At 46.8% G+C, this 18,636-nt stretch overlaps 1 protein-coding gene across 1 annotated transcript; it reads right to left on the reverse strand.

The window, feature by feature from the left end:
* Positions 1-621: 621 nt before the first annotated feature.
* On the reverse strand, positions 622-18,158 carry LOC142251792 (rho GTPase-activating protein 11A-like). Its single transcript, XM_075324843.1, has 13 exons — positions 18,060-18,158; positions 17,915-17,991; positions 17,192-17,288; positions 11,951-12,207; positions 9,830-9,993; positions 9,053-9,169; positions 7,381-7,443; positions 7,209-7,296; positions 5,229-5,311; positions 4,972-5,131; positions 1,971-2,076; positions 1,705-1,840; positions 622-1,622 (listed from the first exon to the last, which is right to left on the reverse strand). Exons 1-13 carry the CDS (start codon positions 18,156-18,158, stop codon positions 679-681), a joined length of 2,391 nt encoding a protein of 796 aa, XP_075180958.1. The 3' UTR covers positions 622-678.
* Between the last annotated feature and the right edge of the window lie 478 nt (positions 18,159-18,636).

Genomic DNA, 18,636 nt, shown 5'->3' on the forward strand with positions numbered 1-18,636 from the left:
GAATGATTTAGGCACTTTAAGACAGTAGGTGGCATTAATTTGCATATTAATAAAAAAAATATATACATAAATCAGGATAATATGTGCACTACTGGAATGTGAAATAAATAATTTAACAAAAGACTAAAAACAAAAAAAAAAGCATTAAAAAGGTAATTTACCTAGTAGGCCAATATGTAAGATAACTTAACGGACCAACAGAGCGTTGCGAAATTTGTTTTTAAGGTTTGTGCCAAGAAGCAAGCTCTACGACTTCAGTATTCTCTAGTAATGAGACAGGGAATGAGTAACTCAGTCCAGTATCCACTCCAGGCCTCCATGGCAGCCGGTCTTCACTTCTACGCCTGGCCTTTTGGGCACCACTGGTGCTTACTAGTCCCCACAAAGGCATGATGTAAGATGTGGTAAACACCAATGGTGCTTGGTGCAGAGGTGAAGACCAGCTGCCACAGGGAACTGGACTGGACGGCAGATCGATGCAAAGGTGAAGATCGGCTACCACCGGGGACTAGACTGGATGCCAGACTGGTGCCGGTGCAATGCCAATCATATTGCTCATCTCTGATGTTAGATCTTGGCAGTCTTTTTCAAAACAAAGTTGGGCCAGATGTCTACGACCGCTACTTCTCTCTCTCACTGATTGAAAAGAGTCACAAGTGGCCGACCTGACCTTCTAATTTACAAGTCCACATCGTCACTAATGGGTTCCAGCCTGGTGCCAGGGAGAAGGCATTGAGGAGAACCTCTACATTGATCCCTTGCCTCATCAACCGTATTCTTAAGAATCAAGGCTTCTTTGTCCAATTTGACAAGGTCATCTAAAAATGGCTTTTCCATGTTTAATGGCAATGTATCGGCAGGTCTTTCGCATCCACTATCCAGACTACGGGACCCCCAGTAGCTCAACGTTATGTTCTTCCGACTGATGAAGACTTGCCTGTTTCGGCCATTGAGCGTTTTCACGGCGGCGGTGTTGTCCATAAAATGCTCATCAGTTTTCTTCAGTAGACATCGTTCTTCGTTCGATCTTAATCCACTCTCCTGACTTAGGGAGCGTCCAAACCTTCTCGCTCCTTTGCGTTTAATGGTATGAGTGGTCAGCTGTTCCCAATCTTTCAACTGAGGATCCATTTCTGTAGAACTAGAGACCCAAGGAAAGCTAAGGACTAATTTCCGTACACTCCGGTACTGCGATGTGTGACCATTGGGTCTTCTTAAGGTCTCTGGAGGATGTAAACAGCCAAGTTCGGTCACGGAGACCTGATTTTGTATAGAGTGAGATTTCTCAGAGGTTAAATAGTCCACCAATGGGAGTTGGTCATTATTGAACCGAGATGTTTTTTCTTCTAAATAGTTAGGGTCATGGTCTTCTATTCTACCTTCATCACTTGAGGTTAAACTATTCTGTTCCATCACATCTTGATCCTCTGCAGACTTGCCACATTCATCTATTTTTTCTGGCATGCTAAGCGACCGACGTAACACTCGACGTTGCGTTCCAGAAGTTATTTCATTCATTTCTTCACTGTTCACAATTAGAGACTTCCAAGAAGGAGATGACCTCAGCGAAGGAGAAGATGACGGATGTTGGATGGATGATGTTTTATCATCTGTGGTATTACCTGAAGAATATGTAAAACTTAGATAAAAGTTATAGAAAAGAAAAAACACCGATGAAGGTTTAGATGAAACCTTGGAACCCACCGGCGTTTGACCCTTTAAGGGAAAAGTTGGACATTCGAAAATCTTTTCCATTAAATATGGGACCCTCCAAAGCTTCAGCGACCATCCTCTTCATTATATTCCACCCACTTGATTCCGCGCTCTTACCCTCAGGTGTCTACACAACAAAAGTAAAAAAAACAAAAACAAAAAAAAAAAAAAAGTTATAGTATATCGCGTATGCCTTAAATAAATGTATCAACGTTTATGAAATAGAACACTGCTACTAACGATTTGGTTAATTTTACCGGTTGTTTGGCTGCTCGTGTTCGATGGAAGAGTCTCAGAGAATTACGGACTTTTTCCTTTCTGTCCAGCTGGGTAGGAGAAAGTGGGATCTGACCAGATGATATCCTGTAGCAATAGATTATATACAGTAGGATGCAAACAAACATAGTCCAAAACCGTAGACCTATAATTTCCCCCAAAAGTTATGAACTATTCTGAACAAGTTTGGAGGTACAGTATAGGATAAGTACACCTTCAGCAGAATTTTTTTTCCCACCTAAATGCATTAATGGGTTAACTGAAAATATATCAGGGAGCTCGTTTTAGAATACCTATCTAACCACCACATCCAGGTTGACCTAAACTTGGCCCTTGCTTGCCTTGAACTTGCCCTGGCTAAATAGAAGCCCGGCAAGAACAGTCATCTCAGCACTGCAATATTACAACACAAGGTAAGGGAGACAGACCGAGAAAAAAAAATAGACAACAAGAGAAACACTTCAACCCCCCCCCCCCCCCAATGCAGCTAAAAATAGCAGCTGCAATAGTCAGGACTCCTCAGCTTCTTGCAAAGACCGGCTCCTTCCAAAGTGGGAAGTGTAGTGCCCCTGAGGCTCTGGTCGCTACAAGGTACTGCAACTGAGTTAAGGAGCAGTATTTATCTGGGGTAAGTGACAGGTGGATTGCTCCCACCAGACACATTACACATGCAGATAGGTGCCTTCCCCAAAAGGGGGGAGTGGACTGGGGTGGGCAAGAAGAGTCAACCGTCCAGTAGTATGGGACTTCCTGGTCACCAGGACAACCACTGGGGGGGCCCACATAGAGTATAAGAGGAGGTAGCCATGCGAGCTTTCTAGAGGGACGGCTCATGAGACCAGACTGGGTGCAGGAGAGCACCAGTGCCGGTAGGACTTCAGACATCTCATCTTTCCGTTGTGGAGCCTGGGGCTTGTGAGCTGGAGCTCAGCCCAGGTTCCTGGTGCTGATCGCTGGACAGCGAGGACAAACCGGACATTTACACTGACACCGGTAACCACCTGGATCTTGCACCGGATAACCACCAGAGACTGCCTGAGAGTGTCCTGGTTCACTGCTGGTCAATCTCCTAACCAGTGAGTAAAACACCTGAAGTGATGCACTTGTGTGACGCCCTGGCAAAACCAGGTTGTCACAGAGGCTGCACAGATCTTCAAGGTGCAGGACTCCATCCTACTTGGTATACCACCAACCCACACCCAGGTACATAAACACCAGTCAATAAAGCCTAGTCACCCCCCATGACAATAGGGACACACCAGTGGGCGGGACCAGGAGGATGGAAGCACCCACCTAGGGGTCCTGAGGTGTCCTGGGAGGGAACACAAGAGAGAAGTCTAGACAGTTGAAGTGAGAGGAGTGTGGAGTGACAGCAGAGTCAGGGGTTGGGACCCCTGGACTACTGACTAGGTGGCAGACGGCAAACAGGACCACAGGCGACGGAGATCTGGTCTCGGGAGACGTTAAGTGGACTGTGGCAGGGTTGTAGCCCGCCGGTGCCGACAGCGGGAATCCAGTCCGGAGGCCGTGCACAGACGGGGTTCCTGGACCCTAGGGCGAGGAAGGTTTCAAGCCCCTTGTTAATTAGCCAGTCGGGGGCAATATTCTATGTCTTGTCCCACCAGCAAGCCCAGAGAGTGAAACGGAAGCCCAACGTGGGGGATAGGGTGTCCGTCAGAACCCACAGAGATCCCAAGGGTCAGATTTCGCGGGCCACAGCTGCCAACATACAAAGTTACCGGGAGTGGACTTCCACCGTTTCAAGCGGAGTTGTCCTGGTAAAGACACATACACTGAGTGCAGGAGGAAGGGACCCCTGTTTGCTGTACCAGGGTGTGGGACCCGAATACAACCGCCGGAGGTTACCGGTCACTGGCAATTTGGTTTACTACTGGACTGTGTGAATTTCCTTGAAACTGAGTACACCATTCTTGCCCCGTCCAGCCCTGCATGACACTCTCCGCAGTATATCTCCCCGTTCACCTGGGCCCCTGGGACAAAACCTCCCCTATCCGTGGAGGGGGATACCACCCTGCTGCCCCACTCCATCAGCCCCGGGCGTCCCATATCCAGGCAGAGGCGGTGCTACCAGCTCTCACCACAACCCACGGGTGGCGTCACGAGACAAACTTTTCCCCTGTAAAGACACTCTTTCTACGGTTGTGAGGACGGACGGCTGCATGAGCCCGGGTCCGGCTGCCACTCGAGCCACAGCAACGACCCCGGATCCGAGAACCCCCTTGCAGAGGTCCGGCCCCCGTCCGCAACACTTCCCTCGTCCTCCTTATTTACCGGCGACGCCGTCCCGCGCCTATGGCCCACAAACTCCCATCACCTACCCCCTGGGGCCCCAGCCCTACTTACGGAGAGCCTAACATCCAGGCTGCCATCAATATCAGCCCCAGCGGAGAGACTGTGCGGTTCTCTCTCCATAACCGCAACCCGCAAGCGGCGTCACGACAAACTTTATTAAATCTTCCCCTGTATATAATGACTTTAAAAGCAACCCCCAGGGTCACGGAACCGGGCAACGGCCACCGAGTGACACATTCCAGTAATACACCGCCCAGGACAGAGTACCCCATAGTCCCGGGTGGCACATAAGCATAGAGTGAGAATTACTTTTTATAGAGAAGGGGAGTGGTCACAAAAGAGCTGCACCTGAGATTAAGGCTACAAAGGACAGACAGATAGGAAGGAATCCTTAACCCTTACAGCACTAAACGAAAAATAGAAGTACTCAAATACAAGTTGTAGACCTGTGAGCAATAAGACAGGGTGAGCCAGACTCTCCCCAGAGCTCCCCAAAAGGTGCAGATACCCTTTAAGTGGATCATGTTTGCAATATCCAACGTGACATACTGTATGTACAGAATAGCTTCTATTGTGTTTGAATACTTTGTAAAAAAAAAATAAAAATGGCTGACTAAATGCCTACATCGATAACCGTAGCGCTACATCCACGGCATGTTGGACTCTCACCTCTTGTCCCGTTTGCTATTTTTCCGTTTAACCCTTGTTTTCTTGCCCCTTGAAGATGATTCTGGAGTTTCCGGAACAACGGGAGATTCGGGACTTAGTTCTAAAAAGTCACCAGGGCTTAGAGAGAAGTCGGAAAATACTTCAACACCTCCAGTGTCCTCTATGGAGAGAGCGGAGAGATAAACGGGTGTATGATTTGGGATTTTAGGAATAGAAATCCTTAGTATTTGGAGCTTGTGGCAGCCTTTACCACCGACCTACGGCTGTAGACGGTGCTGCGATTGGGTCACTTGATTCTTCACTGGATAAGTTGCCATCTGGAACCTCCCTTAAAGATCTCCTTTATTTATAAAAAGAAAAAAAAAGTTGCCGTCAATAAGAAAGGTCCCTGCATACTCCATTATTGAGCACAATGGGCACTATTACTCCTAATATATTTAGACTAAATAAAATGGGCATGATTATATCAAACCAGTAGAGATTATTTTAAATAATCCTCAATGTTCAAATTACAACTCCAAGAAGTAAAGCATGTGGAATTATGCAAAACCCAGAATAGAAAACATGTTACTGATCTGCAAATAATGAAAATAATATTTTCAAAACAACCCGATTTATTCAGTATTTGCTCCATGTGCAGAAATCCCCGCAATTTCAGTCCTCACTGTTATCAGTGAGGTTATTAATGGATGTCTGAGGAATGTTCTTAAGCGCTGAATGCACTTGGGAAAATCATCAAGATCTGCTGATGGCAGCTTCTGTCATGGCCTGGGATAGAAGCTATACTGGCCGTATAGTAAAATACATAATGGAAGGGGAAAGGAATGCCCTATCGCTAAGGAAAGTGGTAACCCCTGACAATAACCTGTAGCTCACCAGCCCTATACAGGTTCCACATCTGTCCCCGAGCAGGATACCTCACCCTAGGCAAACCCAGATCTGGGCCCTAAGTAAGGATGGCAGGTATGAGTGCTTGTCAACACCACTAATGTTAAGGGAGGCAAAAGGAAACCATACAGGGGAAACACAAATGCTACCCCCTGAGCCCAGGTAGATAGCAAAAGTCAAAACACTTATCTTTAGGAGCAGCTACTACAAATGTCTCTGGAACAACAAGAGGAGACGAGCGCTGCAGACCACAGCCAGGAACATCTATAAACCACCCCAGGGTGAGGTTTATAAAGGAAGTCAGAGGCTGGCAACAGAGGAAAAAACTGACAGTTTCCCGGGGTCATAGAGTCCGCTGCTGCAGAAACAGGGAACTGTCAGATAACACATGCTGCCAATCTCTGGGATTTTCTAACCCTCACTGCCACTGGATTGTCAGTCAGCCGTGACAGCTCCTGTGCAATTGCCGAACAATTACATCCCAGATGTGCTCGATGAGACACTGTAGAGCAGGGGTCCCCCAACTCCAGTCCTCAAGGGCCGCCAACAGTGCATGTTTTCAGGATTTCTTTAGCTTTGCATGGGTGTTGGAATCATCACCTGTGCAGGTGATTTAATTATCACCTTGCAATACTAAGGAAATCCTGAAAACATGCACTGTTGGCGGCCCTTGAGGACTGGAGTTGGAGACCCCTGCTGTAGAGCATCTTAGCTGGTTTAGGCCATGATGCAGGCTGCTCACAATAGTATGAGCAACATGAAGACTAGAGGGTTCCAGCCAGTGGACATTATGCCACCCCACACCTTAATCACAGGACTAGGATCGGTGTGACATTCCTTTGTGAAAGTCTTAGGCCGGTTTCACACATCCGGCTTTTCGCCGGTTTGCCGGATCCGGCGCTCTCCCGTACAGACAATACAGTACAGTGACAGCGCTGTAACTTCCGGGTCACATGCGCCGGTCACATGACAGCACGTGACCGGCGCTTGTTGCGCTGTCACTGTACTGTAGTCACTGTATGGGAGAGCGCCGGATCCGGCAAACCGGCAAAAAGCCGGATGTGTGAAACCGGCCTTAATGGCGCTGCTACATGGTTTCCAAATGGAGGCAAGACACTGGAGTGGAGTTTTATCCTCTTCAGCGATTAGTTTCACTTTTGTCTTTGATGCAACGATGGCCAGAGATGGTTATGGAGACCATGAAGAGGGAACGTCACGCCGGCCTTACTCCAGGGTGGACTGGTATAATGTATAGTAGCCAGGATGGGGGGGGAGGGGGGGTAGGGTTAGGGACATTTTTTCCATACACACCCAACTACCTAGGAGCCCTACTGAAAAATCCTGTGTACCGTTTTTTGGGTATAAACTGTTCTCCACCAACAGACTCTTCTGAAGCTTTACGTTTTGTCTTGTTTCTTGGTGGAAGCTCCACTTCATCTGCACAAAGCAAGCATTGATCATTGGAAGATGCTCGAAATAAGGCAAAGCTTATTATATGTGAAGACTAGGGCCTCTCCTCACCTCCTCGATCACTGGAAGGACCAAGGCCAGACTTCAGCTTATTTAAAGCCTCATTGACAAATCCTTAAGATAATAGACAAAGATTAATATCATCCATTTCATTGGCGTGTTCGACAAAACCAAAAGTTCACAATCTCAAAGATTCACTTGTACAAAACGTGGGATACCAACCAACACAAAAGAAAACATCAGGGCCTAAAAGGGGTTCTCTGGGAATAGAAAAACAAAAGGCAAAACAAAAAAAAACCTAATTAATGTAATTGGGAAAAAAAAATTCTAGCAAATTCCACTTGTTTTGTCTAGATAGAGAATCACGTAGTCTTGCTACCTATGACATAGAATTTTAGGACAGGAGCCTAAGGGGTACTTGTCACATAGCGAGATCGCTGCTGAGTCACAGGTTTTGTGACATACCGGTGACCTCATCAGCGATCTCGCTGTGTGTGACACTAAGCAGCGACTTGGCCCCTGCTGTGAAACCACTGATCTGGTTCATTTTTTGCTCGTTGGTCTCCCGCTGTGCAGCACACATTGGCGTGTTTGACAGCGGGAGACCAATGAGCACCGACTAAGCAGCGTACGCTGGTAACTAGGGTAAATATCGGGTACCTAAGCAAAGCACTTTGCTTAGTAACCCGATGTGTACCCTAGCTACGTATACATGGAGCCAGCGCTGGCAGCCTGTAAGCAGTGTACGCTGGTAACCAGGGTAAATATCGGGTAACCAAGCAAAGCGCTTTGCTTAGTTACCCGATATTTATCCTGGTTACCAAGCGCAGCATCGTTACACGAGTGACTGGTGGCTTGTCGCTGGTCGTTGGGAAGATCTGACTGTTTGACAGCTCACCAGCGACCATGTAGCGAAGTACCAGCGATCCTGACCAGGTCGTATCATGGTTGGAATCGCTGGTACATCGTTTAGTGAGACTGTACCCTTAACCTATGCACCCCTGGTATCTCCAGTACTAGTTCCCAATAGCCATTGGGATTTTTTTTCCTATTCTTTGAGAAACCCCTTTTAAAATAGTTGGGGGGCACCTGAAGAAAAAAAAAAAAAAAAAAATTAGCAAGGTCATGTATCCCTGATAAAAAGATCTTACCCAACACCAATGGTGGTCAACTATAGTAGCGGTTCCATGCATGTGGTCCTGCACACAAGTCTAGAAGAGTCACTGTCTCATAGAATGTTGGAAGGGACCTCAAGGGCCATCGGGTCCAACCCCCTGCGAGTGCAGGTTTTCCTAAATCATCCCAGCTATAATGTTTATCCAGCTTTCATCTCCATAACGCAGACTTCTAAACACACACACACACACACACACACACACACACATATCACCTCACCCTATCTGGATAGGATCAATGCATGGCTTCACTGAAGAGGATATTGAAGGCCTAAGTGTAGCTTAGCCAGATGTCAAATGATCTTCCCACCACCCAAAAAACACATCTGAAGCCCTATTTCTTGATGGACTGACACTGTCGATTGGTGGGCCAAATCAACCCTGAGGACCAGCCAGTGGGCTCAGACTCACACAGTGACCTGTAAAGATGGAGGTTGTGCCCCAGAATTAGGTCCTCAGGTCGGTCCCAAAAAACCCAGTTTGACCAGATCTGTCTATAACAAAACAAGACCAGTAGGGACTTGGGGAGTTTATCATTTTTACCATACCACTCATGCTACGCCTGCGTCTCCTGCGAACACCCTCTGAGTTGTTGGTCCCGGAGTCCTCCTCAACCGAATCACAAGGAACCAATATCTTTTCTTTGATAAATAAAGGGAGTTGTCCTAACAAGTAAAAAAAAAAAGAAAAAGAAAAAGAAAAATTCATATGTAAGGATTAAGGAATTGTTCATTCATGATGCCAACCAAGTCATGAACCAACTGCTTTACAGTCTAAATATCCGTCTCCATGGTAACAGACCACAAACAACCCCAGTGTAGTCTGATACTATAGTTATACACACTCTGCCTGACCTATGAACTAAATGTAAGTGACAGCTGGGAACAGGTAGGGGATAACATGACTGCAAGATCAGATTACACAGTTTGTAGTCTGTTACCATGGAGACACATTGATTGGCACAGGAGCTGTAAACGTAGACCCTACTGACCAGATGCTTCACTTCCAATGCACAACAATTTCAGAAGAATTGTTATGAAAGTGGACATATCCTTTAAGAGAACATGTGCAGCACCAATCATCCAAACAGTGTCAAAGTATGAACAGTAACTATGGAAACTGCAGTTTCCAGATTTAAAAGTGTCTAAAAAGGAGAGACCCTTAGTTGTCCTTAGTCACCGGAGCAAAGATGAACGTTCATATTTTACACCCAAAAAAAAACAAAAAAAGTGTGTCATTATTATATCCCTTTAATCCATGTTATCAGGCAACCTGTGACCTTGTGACCGCTATAGAATCTCAGATTCCACTGAGGATTCTAGTACCTATGTCCTGCGCATTATCAATGAGGCTCTGGATGACTGAAGCCTGCAGCTGAAGCTGTTTCTCTGTGGCGAGCGTCAGCTTCTCAGCCAAGTTACCGCTGGAGAACAAACTTGGAGCCAAAACTACGGCCAGATTCCCAGAATCCATTCGGTTTTCTGTAGACCTAAAAAGAAATATATCATTACTATTAATAAAATGATATTATATTTTCATTTATTTATTATTTAATATTAATATATATATATATATATATATATATATATTAATATATATATATATATATATATATATATATATATATATATATATATACACACACACACACACACACACATTTTTTTGTATAATATATATACATATATGTGTATATGTATGTACGTACAGTATGTATGCATGCATGAATGGATGAAAATATATATATATATATATATATATATATATATATATATATATATATATATATATATATATATATATATATATATATATATATATATATATATATATATATATATATATATATATATACACACACATCCACTCAAAATCAAAAAATTATAAACACTCTCCATATTTCTAGTATTTGGTTTCCCACTGCTAGGGCTGATGTTAATGGCAGCCTGGATGTTGGCCCTCCACAAGTAGGGCCAGGCCCCAGGGAATTGTGTTTGTTGCTGGGGTCTGCTGATAATACTGGGCGCGGAAAGAAGGTAGGCCACACAAGGGATTGCAGTGTAACTGGTTCTTTTTACTCACAGCATTGTTGTTGCTGGCAACCTGATGGAGGCTGGTCCTCACCACTGGTCCCCTTAGTTCCAGTGCCGGTGTGGTGACCTGGTGATTTTCTTCCCCCGCACCTATCTGTGGTTGGTGGGTCCTCGTGGCTTGGAGCATCTGGGGGTACCCTCCTGGTTGTCTTTCAGTCTTAGTCCATACGGCAGGTAACCTGAACCCTGTTGGGCCAGATCTGTCTCGTTCCCAGGTTCACCCGTCGTTAATGTGCCCTGAACTTTTTGGTCAGTGAGGTCCTGGATGGTCCACTCACTGTGCAGATTTTATCAGGTCTGCCTGGAGCGTTTTCCAGACCTAGGGCTCTGCACCCCACCGGTGCTATGGTTCCGAGAGTACTCCACCATACTCATTCAGCAACCACACGCCTGCGCCTGACAGGTCACTGCTACACTTTGTCAGTACCGTTACGTCCGTCTCCTTTCACTTCCATATACTGACTGACTGTCTGACCCCCTCCTCCCTGGCTATCATCTAGTGGACTGGATCGGTTTCACCCCCAAGTGGCCATCCATTGGGTCAAACCCTAGCCCATCACCAGTTTGGGGGGAAGGGGGGGGGCAGGGATTGTAAGAATGTTTTGGTATTACCGGCACTGGTCTTTGTGTCTGCATCTCTGACAGGATACAGTTCCTTGTGGCTCCTGATGGCTCAGGGGCGCTACATTACCAAGAGTTATCTATAGGATGTACAATTATATGGGCAGCAAAGGTGGCAGCAACACTTGGACCCAAGTGTGACTGTATACCAAAAGCACTTTGGCCCATATAAGTCTGTGTCATTATTTCACATCTGTCAGGTGCATATACCTCCTCACAGCCATATGGTAAGGTAGTGATATAGCCGTTCCAACTAGAGAACCCCCATGTCATATTTCCCCCTCCTGCATTACACACCAGGATATATACATTGTGACCATTGTACTAAAAGGTGATTATGAGAAAAAAAAAAAAAAAAAACCCCAATCCTTAAAGGGATTTTCCCCACGAACAAAGTTTATGCACCACACCCAATAGCATCACAAAGATTGGCTGATGACTGGTTCATGCTGCCTGTGTTTATCCTTATTTCTTTCAGATGGCTGGATTGTCACTAAGTACCTCGACCCCCCCACACCATTGTAGATTGTAAGCTCTTATGAGCAGGGTGGTCTTTATATTTTCTCTAATTATTGTATTTTTCTAGAACTGTTTCTTGCTTGTATATGAACCTCTGAATTGTAAAGCGCTGCGGAACATGTTGGCGCTATAGAAATAAAGATTATTATTTTCTCGTGAGGCACAGGTCTAAGGCTCCCCCTAGTGCTGACTGTTGGTTACTACATTCCATACCTGGCAGCCACACTCTGAAGGAAGGCGCACAAGTACTTGAGGGTCTCCACATGACTAGTAGGGAGCAGGCAGGTGACGAGAGCGGTGGCAGAAACCCTCTCCCCCTCGGAGAGCGACTGTTGTATCTGACAAAGAGGATCCTGCAGCTCTGGGGTTAGAAGAGGATGAGGAAGTTCCCGGAAGAACTGTTTCAGCAACGCCGCCACATCGCTGGGCTGCGCAGAGGTCAGACCGCTCTCCCCGGACTCCAGCTGAGCCTGGAATGCAAAGAATACATGGACACCGGTCAGAGGAGTATTGTACAGTGCCGGCTATAGGAATAAAATGATAATATAATATATACAGGCACAGTATAACAGGGCTCCCATTACACCACTGTCGAGACATTTTATATAATACACACACACACACACACACACACAATATACATACATACATTTGCACCCAGAAACTCTCATATGCCAAAATTATAGTTTCTGTTCAGCAGGGGGCGACCATGGGCACAAGAGAAAATATACCAAAGTGTATTGGTGATACATGTGTGCCGCCCCTGCAGCAGTCAAACTGCTCGGATCCGGGGGTTTTGCTGTGGCTCAAGGGTCCCCGGGACTCAGCGGCCACTCTAATAAGAAGGCGGGATTATTTACAAGGGGACAGTTCGTGACACCACGTGGTGTGCGGTAAGGGAGTACGGCTGCTGCCAATGGGAGTACCCGGGGGAGATGGAGCAGAAAGAGATGGTGGTCCCTCCACGGGTAGGGAAGGCCCCGGGGCTCTGTAGGTATGGTGAATGGGATGGTGGAGGCGATTTGGGCAGGTCAGAACCCGGGGAGGCCAGTGTACTCATGCAGGCGGTGCAGTTGTTAGTGCGGCCAATAAGCAGACTGACACAGAAGTAAACTAAGTCTCTGGGTGCCGCTGCCGCTCTGGGGAGTCTGTCCAGGAATCCGTCCCCTCTGGTATTGCTTAGTGGTCCGGAGCCTGCCTCACTGCACAATCATGTAGATGTTCCTGAGTGACCCTTTGGCCTGAAGCGGCCAGAGTCCCGCTCCCTATATTGGTATAGTGGAGCTGTGCTCTCGATGGCTGACACTTGGGATCTCAGTGGGCCGCATAAGCTGGAAGGCCCTATCCCCCTCGTTGTGCTGATGCCTTCGTTCTCTGAGCTCTTGGGGAAAGTTCATAAAGAGACTATCCTCCACAGGAGAATTATCAGGTTGCGTGAAGCTACTCCCTGATCTAGAGTCCTGTACCCCGCCGTGCTCGGTACCGGTCCGATTACTGGACTTCATGTGCCGACCGTTCTCCAAAAATTAAGTCTAGGCACCCCCTCACAATAGCCTGCGACTAGGTCTCCGACTCCTCTGGTCTCAGACCACCGTCTGCGACCCAACCAAGGTCCCACAGGGAGCTCCAACTCCCCCAGCTCCTCACTCTCTGAAGGCTACTCTAAGACTGACTTCCTCCCTCCCACCAGTCTGCCTAACCCCTAGGTGGGTGGCCCTATTCCAGCTAGACCACCCACTGGTGTGCCTGACAGGGTGTGGTGTGAGATGTGGTTAGGATTTGCATGCTGATGGAAGCAATACCAGTGTGTAGGAACCCAGAACAAAGGAGGGCGAGTTCTGCATAATGAGAGACAGGGGTGCAGTTCCCTGTGACACCTTGATAGAGTCAGGGGCATCACACATGGTGCATGATGGGAGAAATTCAAGGAAGGGGCTCCCCCCCTTCCCCTTCATTTGTGGTTTCCAAACCTTCCCTAGGTTTAGAGCTCTGTAGCTTACAGATGAAATAGCTCTTTGGCTCCCCCTTGTGGTGACTGAAGGTTACACAGGTTTAGAAAAAAAAAATATTTTTGCAGGAACAGCACCAGACTCATTCACGAGTTGTGCCTGTTATTGCAACGCGACCATATTAAATACAAATTTAGTCGAGCTGCAATACTTTGGACAGGCACCATTTCTACAAGAACGACTGAGCAACGCCTGTAACAAATATCTGTAGAGTATCCAGTATTCAACACTCACAACTTGGCTTTTAATAAGAGGCAGATGTAGACAGTAGAGGACTCCTAGGTGAAATTACAGCTCATTAGAGCGTACTCACTTTTAGTGTTGGGATGAGTTATTAAATTTGTGAATGCACTTTCCTCATTGGCTACTTTAAGCCACACATTTTGACTACAGGATAGTGGAATTCCCCTTATGTCAGAATATTTTAATCAGGTCACTGCTACATGAAGGAAAGCACAAAGCAAAACGACAAGGAAATTCCCCCGTCATTACATCAGTACGGTGCAGTCGAGCTCTAGGAGCCGGGCCCCGCACAGAAAACATCCATTTAGTAGAAGGAGATTTTTCTTAAGGTGCCCCTCCTCTGAACGTTTCACGCATGGTGGAGTCACTGTTGCACAAATGTCATCCTCGCCCGCTGCGGTCATAAGATGCCGCTCCTTCCTCTCTTGCAGGAATATCTTGCACCACTCAAATCTTGCACAATCTCACACTTGACTCACTGAGCACAGGAAGAGTCAGTGCAGGATTATGCTCTAGTATATATATATATATATATATATATATATATATATATATATATATTATATATATATATATATATATATATATATATATATATATATATATTGTGAATCCATTTATACGGGTCCTACATGACAAGGTGCAGAAAACAGTCCGTTTTGAGCATTAGTTGTGCTTTCAGGACAACGGGACGGCCACCAGCGCTCGACGCGACAACGGGCGGCCACCAGCGCTCGACGCGACAACGGGCGGCCACCAGCGCTCGACGCGACAACGGGACGGCCACCAGCGCTCGACGCGACAACGGGACGGCCACCAGCGCTCGACGCGACAACGGGACGGCCACCAGCGCACTCTCCTCTGAAGCTCAACTCTTCAGACTTGTCTTTGCCAGGGAAGGACACAAGATACAAATCATCCGAGTTATGCTGTGCTCCGTCTTAAGGCCCCGTCACACACACAGATAAATCTTTGGCAGATCTGTGGTTGCAGTGAAATCATGGACATATTGTTCCATTTGTACTCAGCCACAAACCTGGCACTGATTGTCCACAATTTCACTGCAACTACAGATCTGCTGCAGATTTCTCTGTGTGTGTGAGACAGGGCCTTTAGTCTTAAACAATTGCCGACCCGCAACATGCTTGCCCGTTGCTTAATAACCTAGCTCACCCACCTTCAGATGTGCTCTGAATGATCTATAAAGAATTGCTCTCGGCAGCACAAAACCTGCTAACACGTGCTGCCAACAGTGATGAGCACAAAAGATCATTTCACCCTACGAACAAGAGTTTTGCTTTTACATTAGGCTATAGGTAGCTTGTTTAGACGGCATGATTATCATGAAGCAAGCATTCCTAAGAACGATAATCATGGACCTTAACACTTTCTGTCCCTTTACCAACGGCATTCTTACTTGGCCACCTTGACGGCCCCTATATCCCATGTGCCATCGCCAATTCCCTGTTCCTCGGCTCTGACTCCAAGGCAGCACACACAATCACTGTACAAACCACACTCACTGGAGAAACGTGCCAACATCTTAACTTCGGCCTCTTCTGGTCCTTCCTCCTTTATCATCCAGAGAACATATACAACCTCTTTCCCTGCGTTTGAGGTCACAATGCTTTTAGAAGGCTCATATGAAGCGTCCACCCTTGATTTAATAAACATTTTCTAATCTGCATAGTAGAAGTTTGGAAACCCTAAAAAGGAGGACACCACATTCAAACATCTCCCACTGACAAATCCACAATCTAAAACATACGTCGCTCTGTGACGCCCTGGCCTATCAGGTCGTCACAGGGTATTGTGCAATCTGCCCTTCTGTGCAATATCCAGCTCCTCCTTGGTTACGGGTCCCTAACCTTTGGCGTTGCCAAGAACAAGCTAATCAAAATCCTAGGAACACTCTGCACCACACCCATCAGACACCAGTGGACGGCCTCAGTGGAATAGGGTCGCCCACTTGGGGGGGGTTGGTAAGGGGAGGTCAGGAGTGTCAGGAGTAGGCCAGTGTAGCGTTAGAGGTGAAAGTGAGAAGAGGTCAGGAGCTGGGCTCCTTGGAACTACTAGGTGGCAGACAATTGTCTGGGCCTGGTAGGAGCTGGACCCCGGCCACAGGGGATCGTGACAAGGGGCACGGACTGTCGAGGAGGACAGCCGGCGGCCTTGTGCTGTCACCGGGCAGGGGCCAGGGCATGACTGGGTACGTGGACCCTAGGTCGGGAAGTAGCTTCAGACGTCCTGACAATTTACCCGACGAGGACGGAGCCTTCAAGATCCATTCTCCACCTGCTCCAAAAATTGGGATACTAGCGCAACGAGAGGGATAGGACTTTCCACACATACGGTCCAGAAAATCCCAAGCGTGAACCCTGAGAGCAAGCTCCCTCAGTTAGCCATACTCGGGAAGCGGGACCCGATTAGTTTCACACTAAAGGGACCAACTAGAAGACAAGGTGCCAAGGCAAAGGTCACAGACTAACAGCCAACACCAACGGGCACGGGATCCAGGCGTGCTCCCTCCCAGCGGTGTCCAGAACTTTGGTTTACCTCAGTTGTCGGTGTCAGCGTTATTGGACTGAGCGAGTACAATAGTGACCCTTACCGTCCCAACGGCACAACCCCGTCCACATCACCGAGCCTCAGGGCATCCCCCCTACCCGTGGAGAGGTTAAACACCTTGCTGCCCACACCATCGCCACCGGGTACTCCCAATGGCAGCGGTGGTACTCCATCTTACCACACACCACGGGTGGCGTCACAACCTTTCCACACCAACCCCTGTAAATACACCCCCTTATTCAAATGGCCGTATGACCCCCGGGTCCGGAGTCCCCTCTGGTCACTGCGGATCAGAGCAGCCTGGCTGCTGACACGGGGGTGGTACACCTCCATTGCTATATTCTCATATTGCCCAGTCTTCTCATAGACGAGTATAAGAACTGTGTTATAGGAAGACTTCTCCATTAATAGCACATTTTATCTTTGCCTAGCCTTGGTTTTCCCCCATTATGGACCTGCAGAGTCATCATATTGCCTTCAAGAATCTCATAACCTTCACTGGTCATCCATCTATAGCAGGAGAATTCTGCCATATTCCGCTTTCTGGAAAATTCCACCAAAACCTTTAGATATTCAGTTAAATCCTTCATCCAGAAAAATCTCCCCATAACATAAAATAAAAAAAGGCTTATACCTTTAAGGTTTTTATTCTATTTACTGATCCAGACTTTCTGAAAATTCCTTCAGTGTCCAAATGGCAACTCAAAAACTGGCAGATGTCGACCACAAACCTAGAATAAAAAGAACGGTTGATGTATAATAAAAAAAAAAAATTTAATAAAAGGCTTATTCCCATCAGCATAGATGGACACGGTTTGAGAAGACAAACATTTTTGTAATTTACTGTTTGTTAAAATTTTCAGCCGTTTATGAGATATTAACACTTTTGTGTGCATTGCCTAGGAGACCGACCACCGCTGCTGTCTAGTCTGTAAGCGCTGTGCTGAATGAAGCTGGCTGGGATTAGAAGATGGCTAAGATTACAATGATATCTTGAACACAGTGCTTACAAGCTCAATGGAAGAGAGTCTGTAAGCTCTGCGCATGTTTTACTGTCTAGCAGCGGTGGTCGGTCTCCAAGGCAACGAACTGCAGACAAAAGAAAAGTGTAAATATCTCAAGAACGGTAGAAAATTTTAACAAGCTGTAAATTGAAGAGTTGTTTGTATTTACAAGCTCTATCCAAAAACATATTTATGGAGATGGGAATAACCCCTTTAACTCTTCCTAATGAGACTACTCAATGCACATGGAATGGAATGTACAAGAAATATGGACCATGAACGGAACCTAAACACTGAAAGTAATATTTATTAAAAAGCTGGAAGATCGGGTAACTATGGTAAAAAATACTTACTGTGGGATCTCACCCTCTTTGCTGAGTGGAAGGGACTGTAACGGGACCCCAAATATTTCCCCACTGGATGTCTTCCTCTAAAATAAAGAAGAGTTGATGAATACATGATTGCGTCATCAGGACGTGACCTTCCTCCACCGATTACCTGGACATCGGGACTGACTGCTTTCTTTGGCATACGCAGTTTTATTCCCAAAGACTTTAAATGTTGGATTATGACCACTGAAGGCCCCGTAGCTCTCATGATTCCTGATCGGAGGTCCCCTCAGGTCTGTTATCCTACAATATTAAAGCAGTAGTAAGAACAGAAGACCATACATTGTATGTGGGGCCAGCGGAACTCATGTTTACGCCTCATAGTGGAGGTTGGAGAGAGTTGGGTTGTGCACATAGACAAGAGGCAATGGTGGGCCCTCCCGGAGGCAAAGCAGGCGGGCCCTCCCGGAGGCAAAGCAGGCGGGCCCTCCCGGAGGCAAAGCAGGCGGGCCCTCCCGGAGGCAAAGCAGGCGGGCCCTCCCGGAGGCAAAGCAGGCGGGCCCTCCCGGAGGCAAAGCAGGCGGGCCCTCCCGGAGGCAAAGCAGGCGGGCCCTCCCGGAGGCAAAGCAGGCGGGCCCTCCCGGAGGCAATTCAAAGAAGTAGATTATGAAATTTAAGTTTTCTTAATAGTTTCTTCAAAAATTATATAAATTAAGATATGTCCATATTACATTTTACCCCATGTT

Source organism: Anomaloglossus baeobatrachus, chromosome 9 (assembly GCF_048569485.1).
Source record: "Anomaloglossus baeobatrachus isolate aAnoBae1 chromosome 9, aAnoBae1.hap1, whole genome shotgun sequence".
Taxonomy (NCBI): Eukaryota; Metazoa; Chordata; class Amphibia; order Anura; family Aromobatidae; genus Anomaloglossus; species Anomaloglossus baeobatrachus.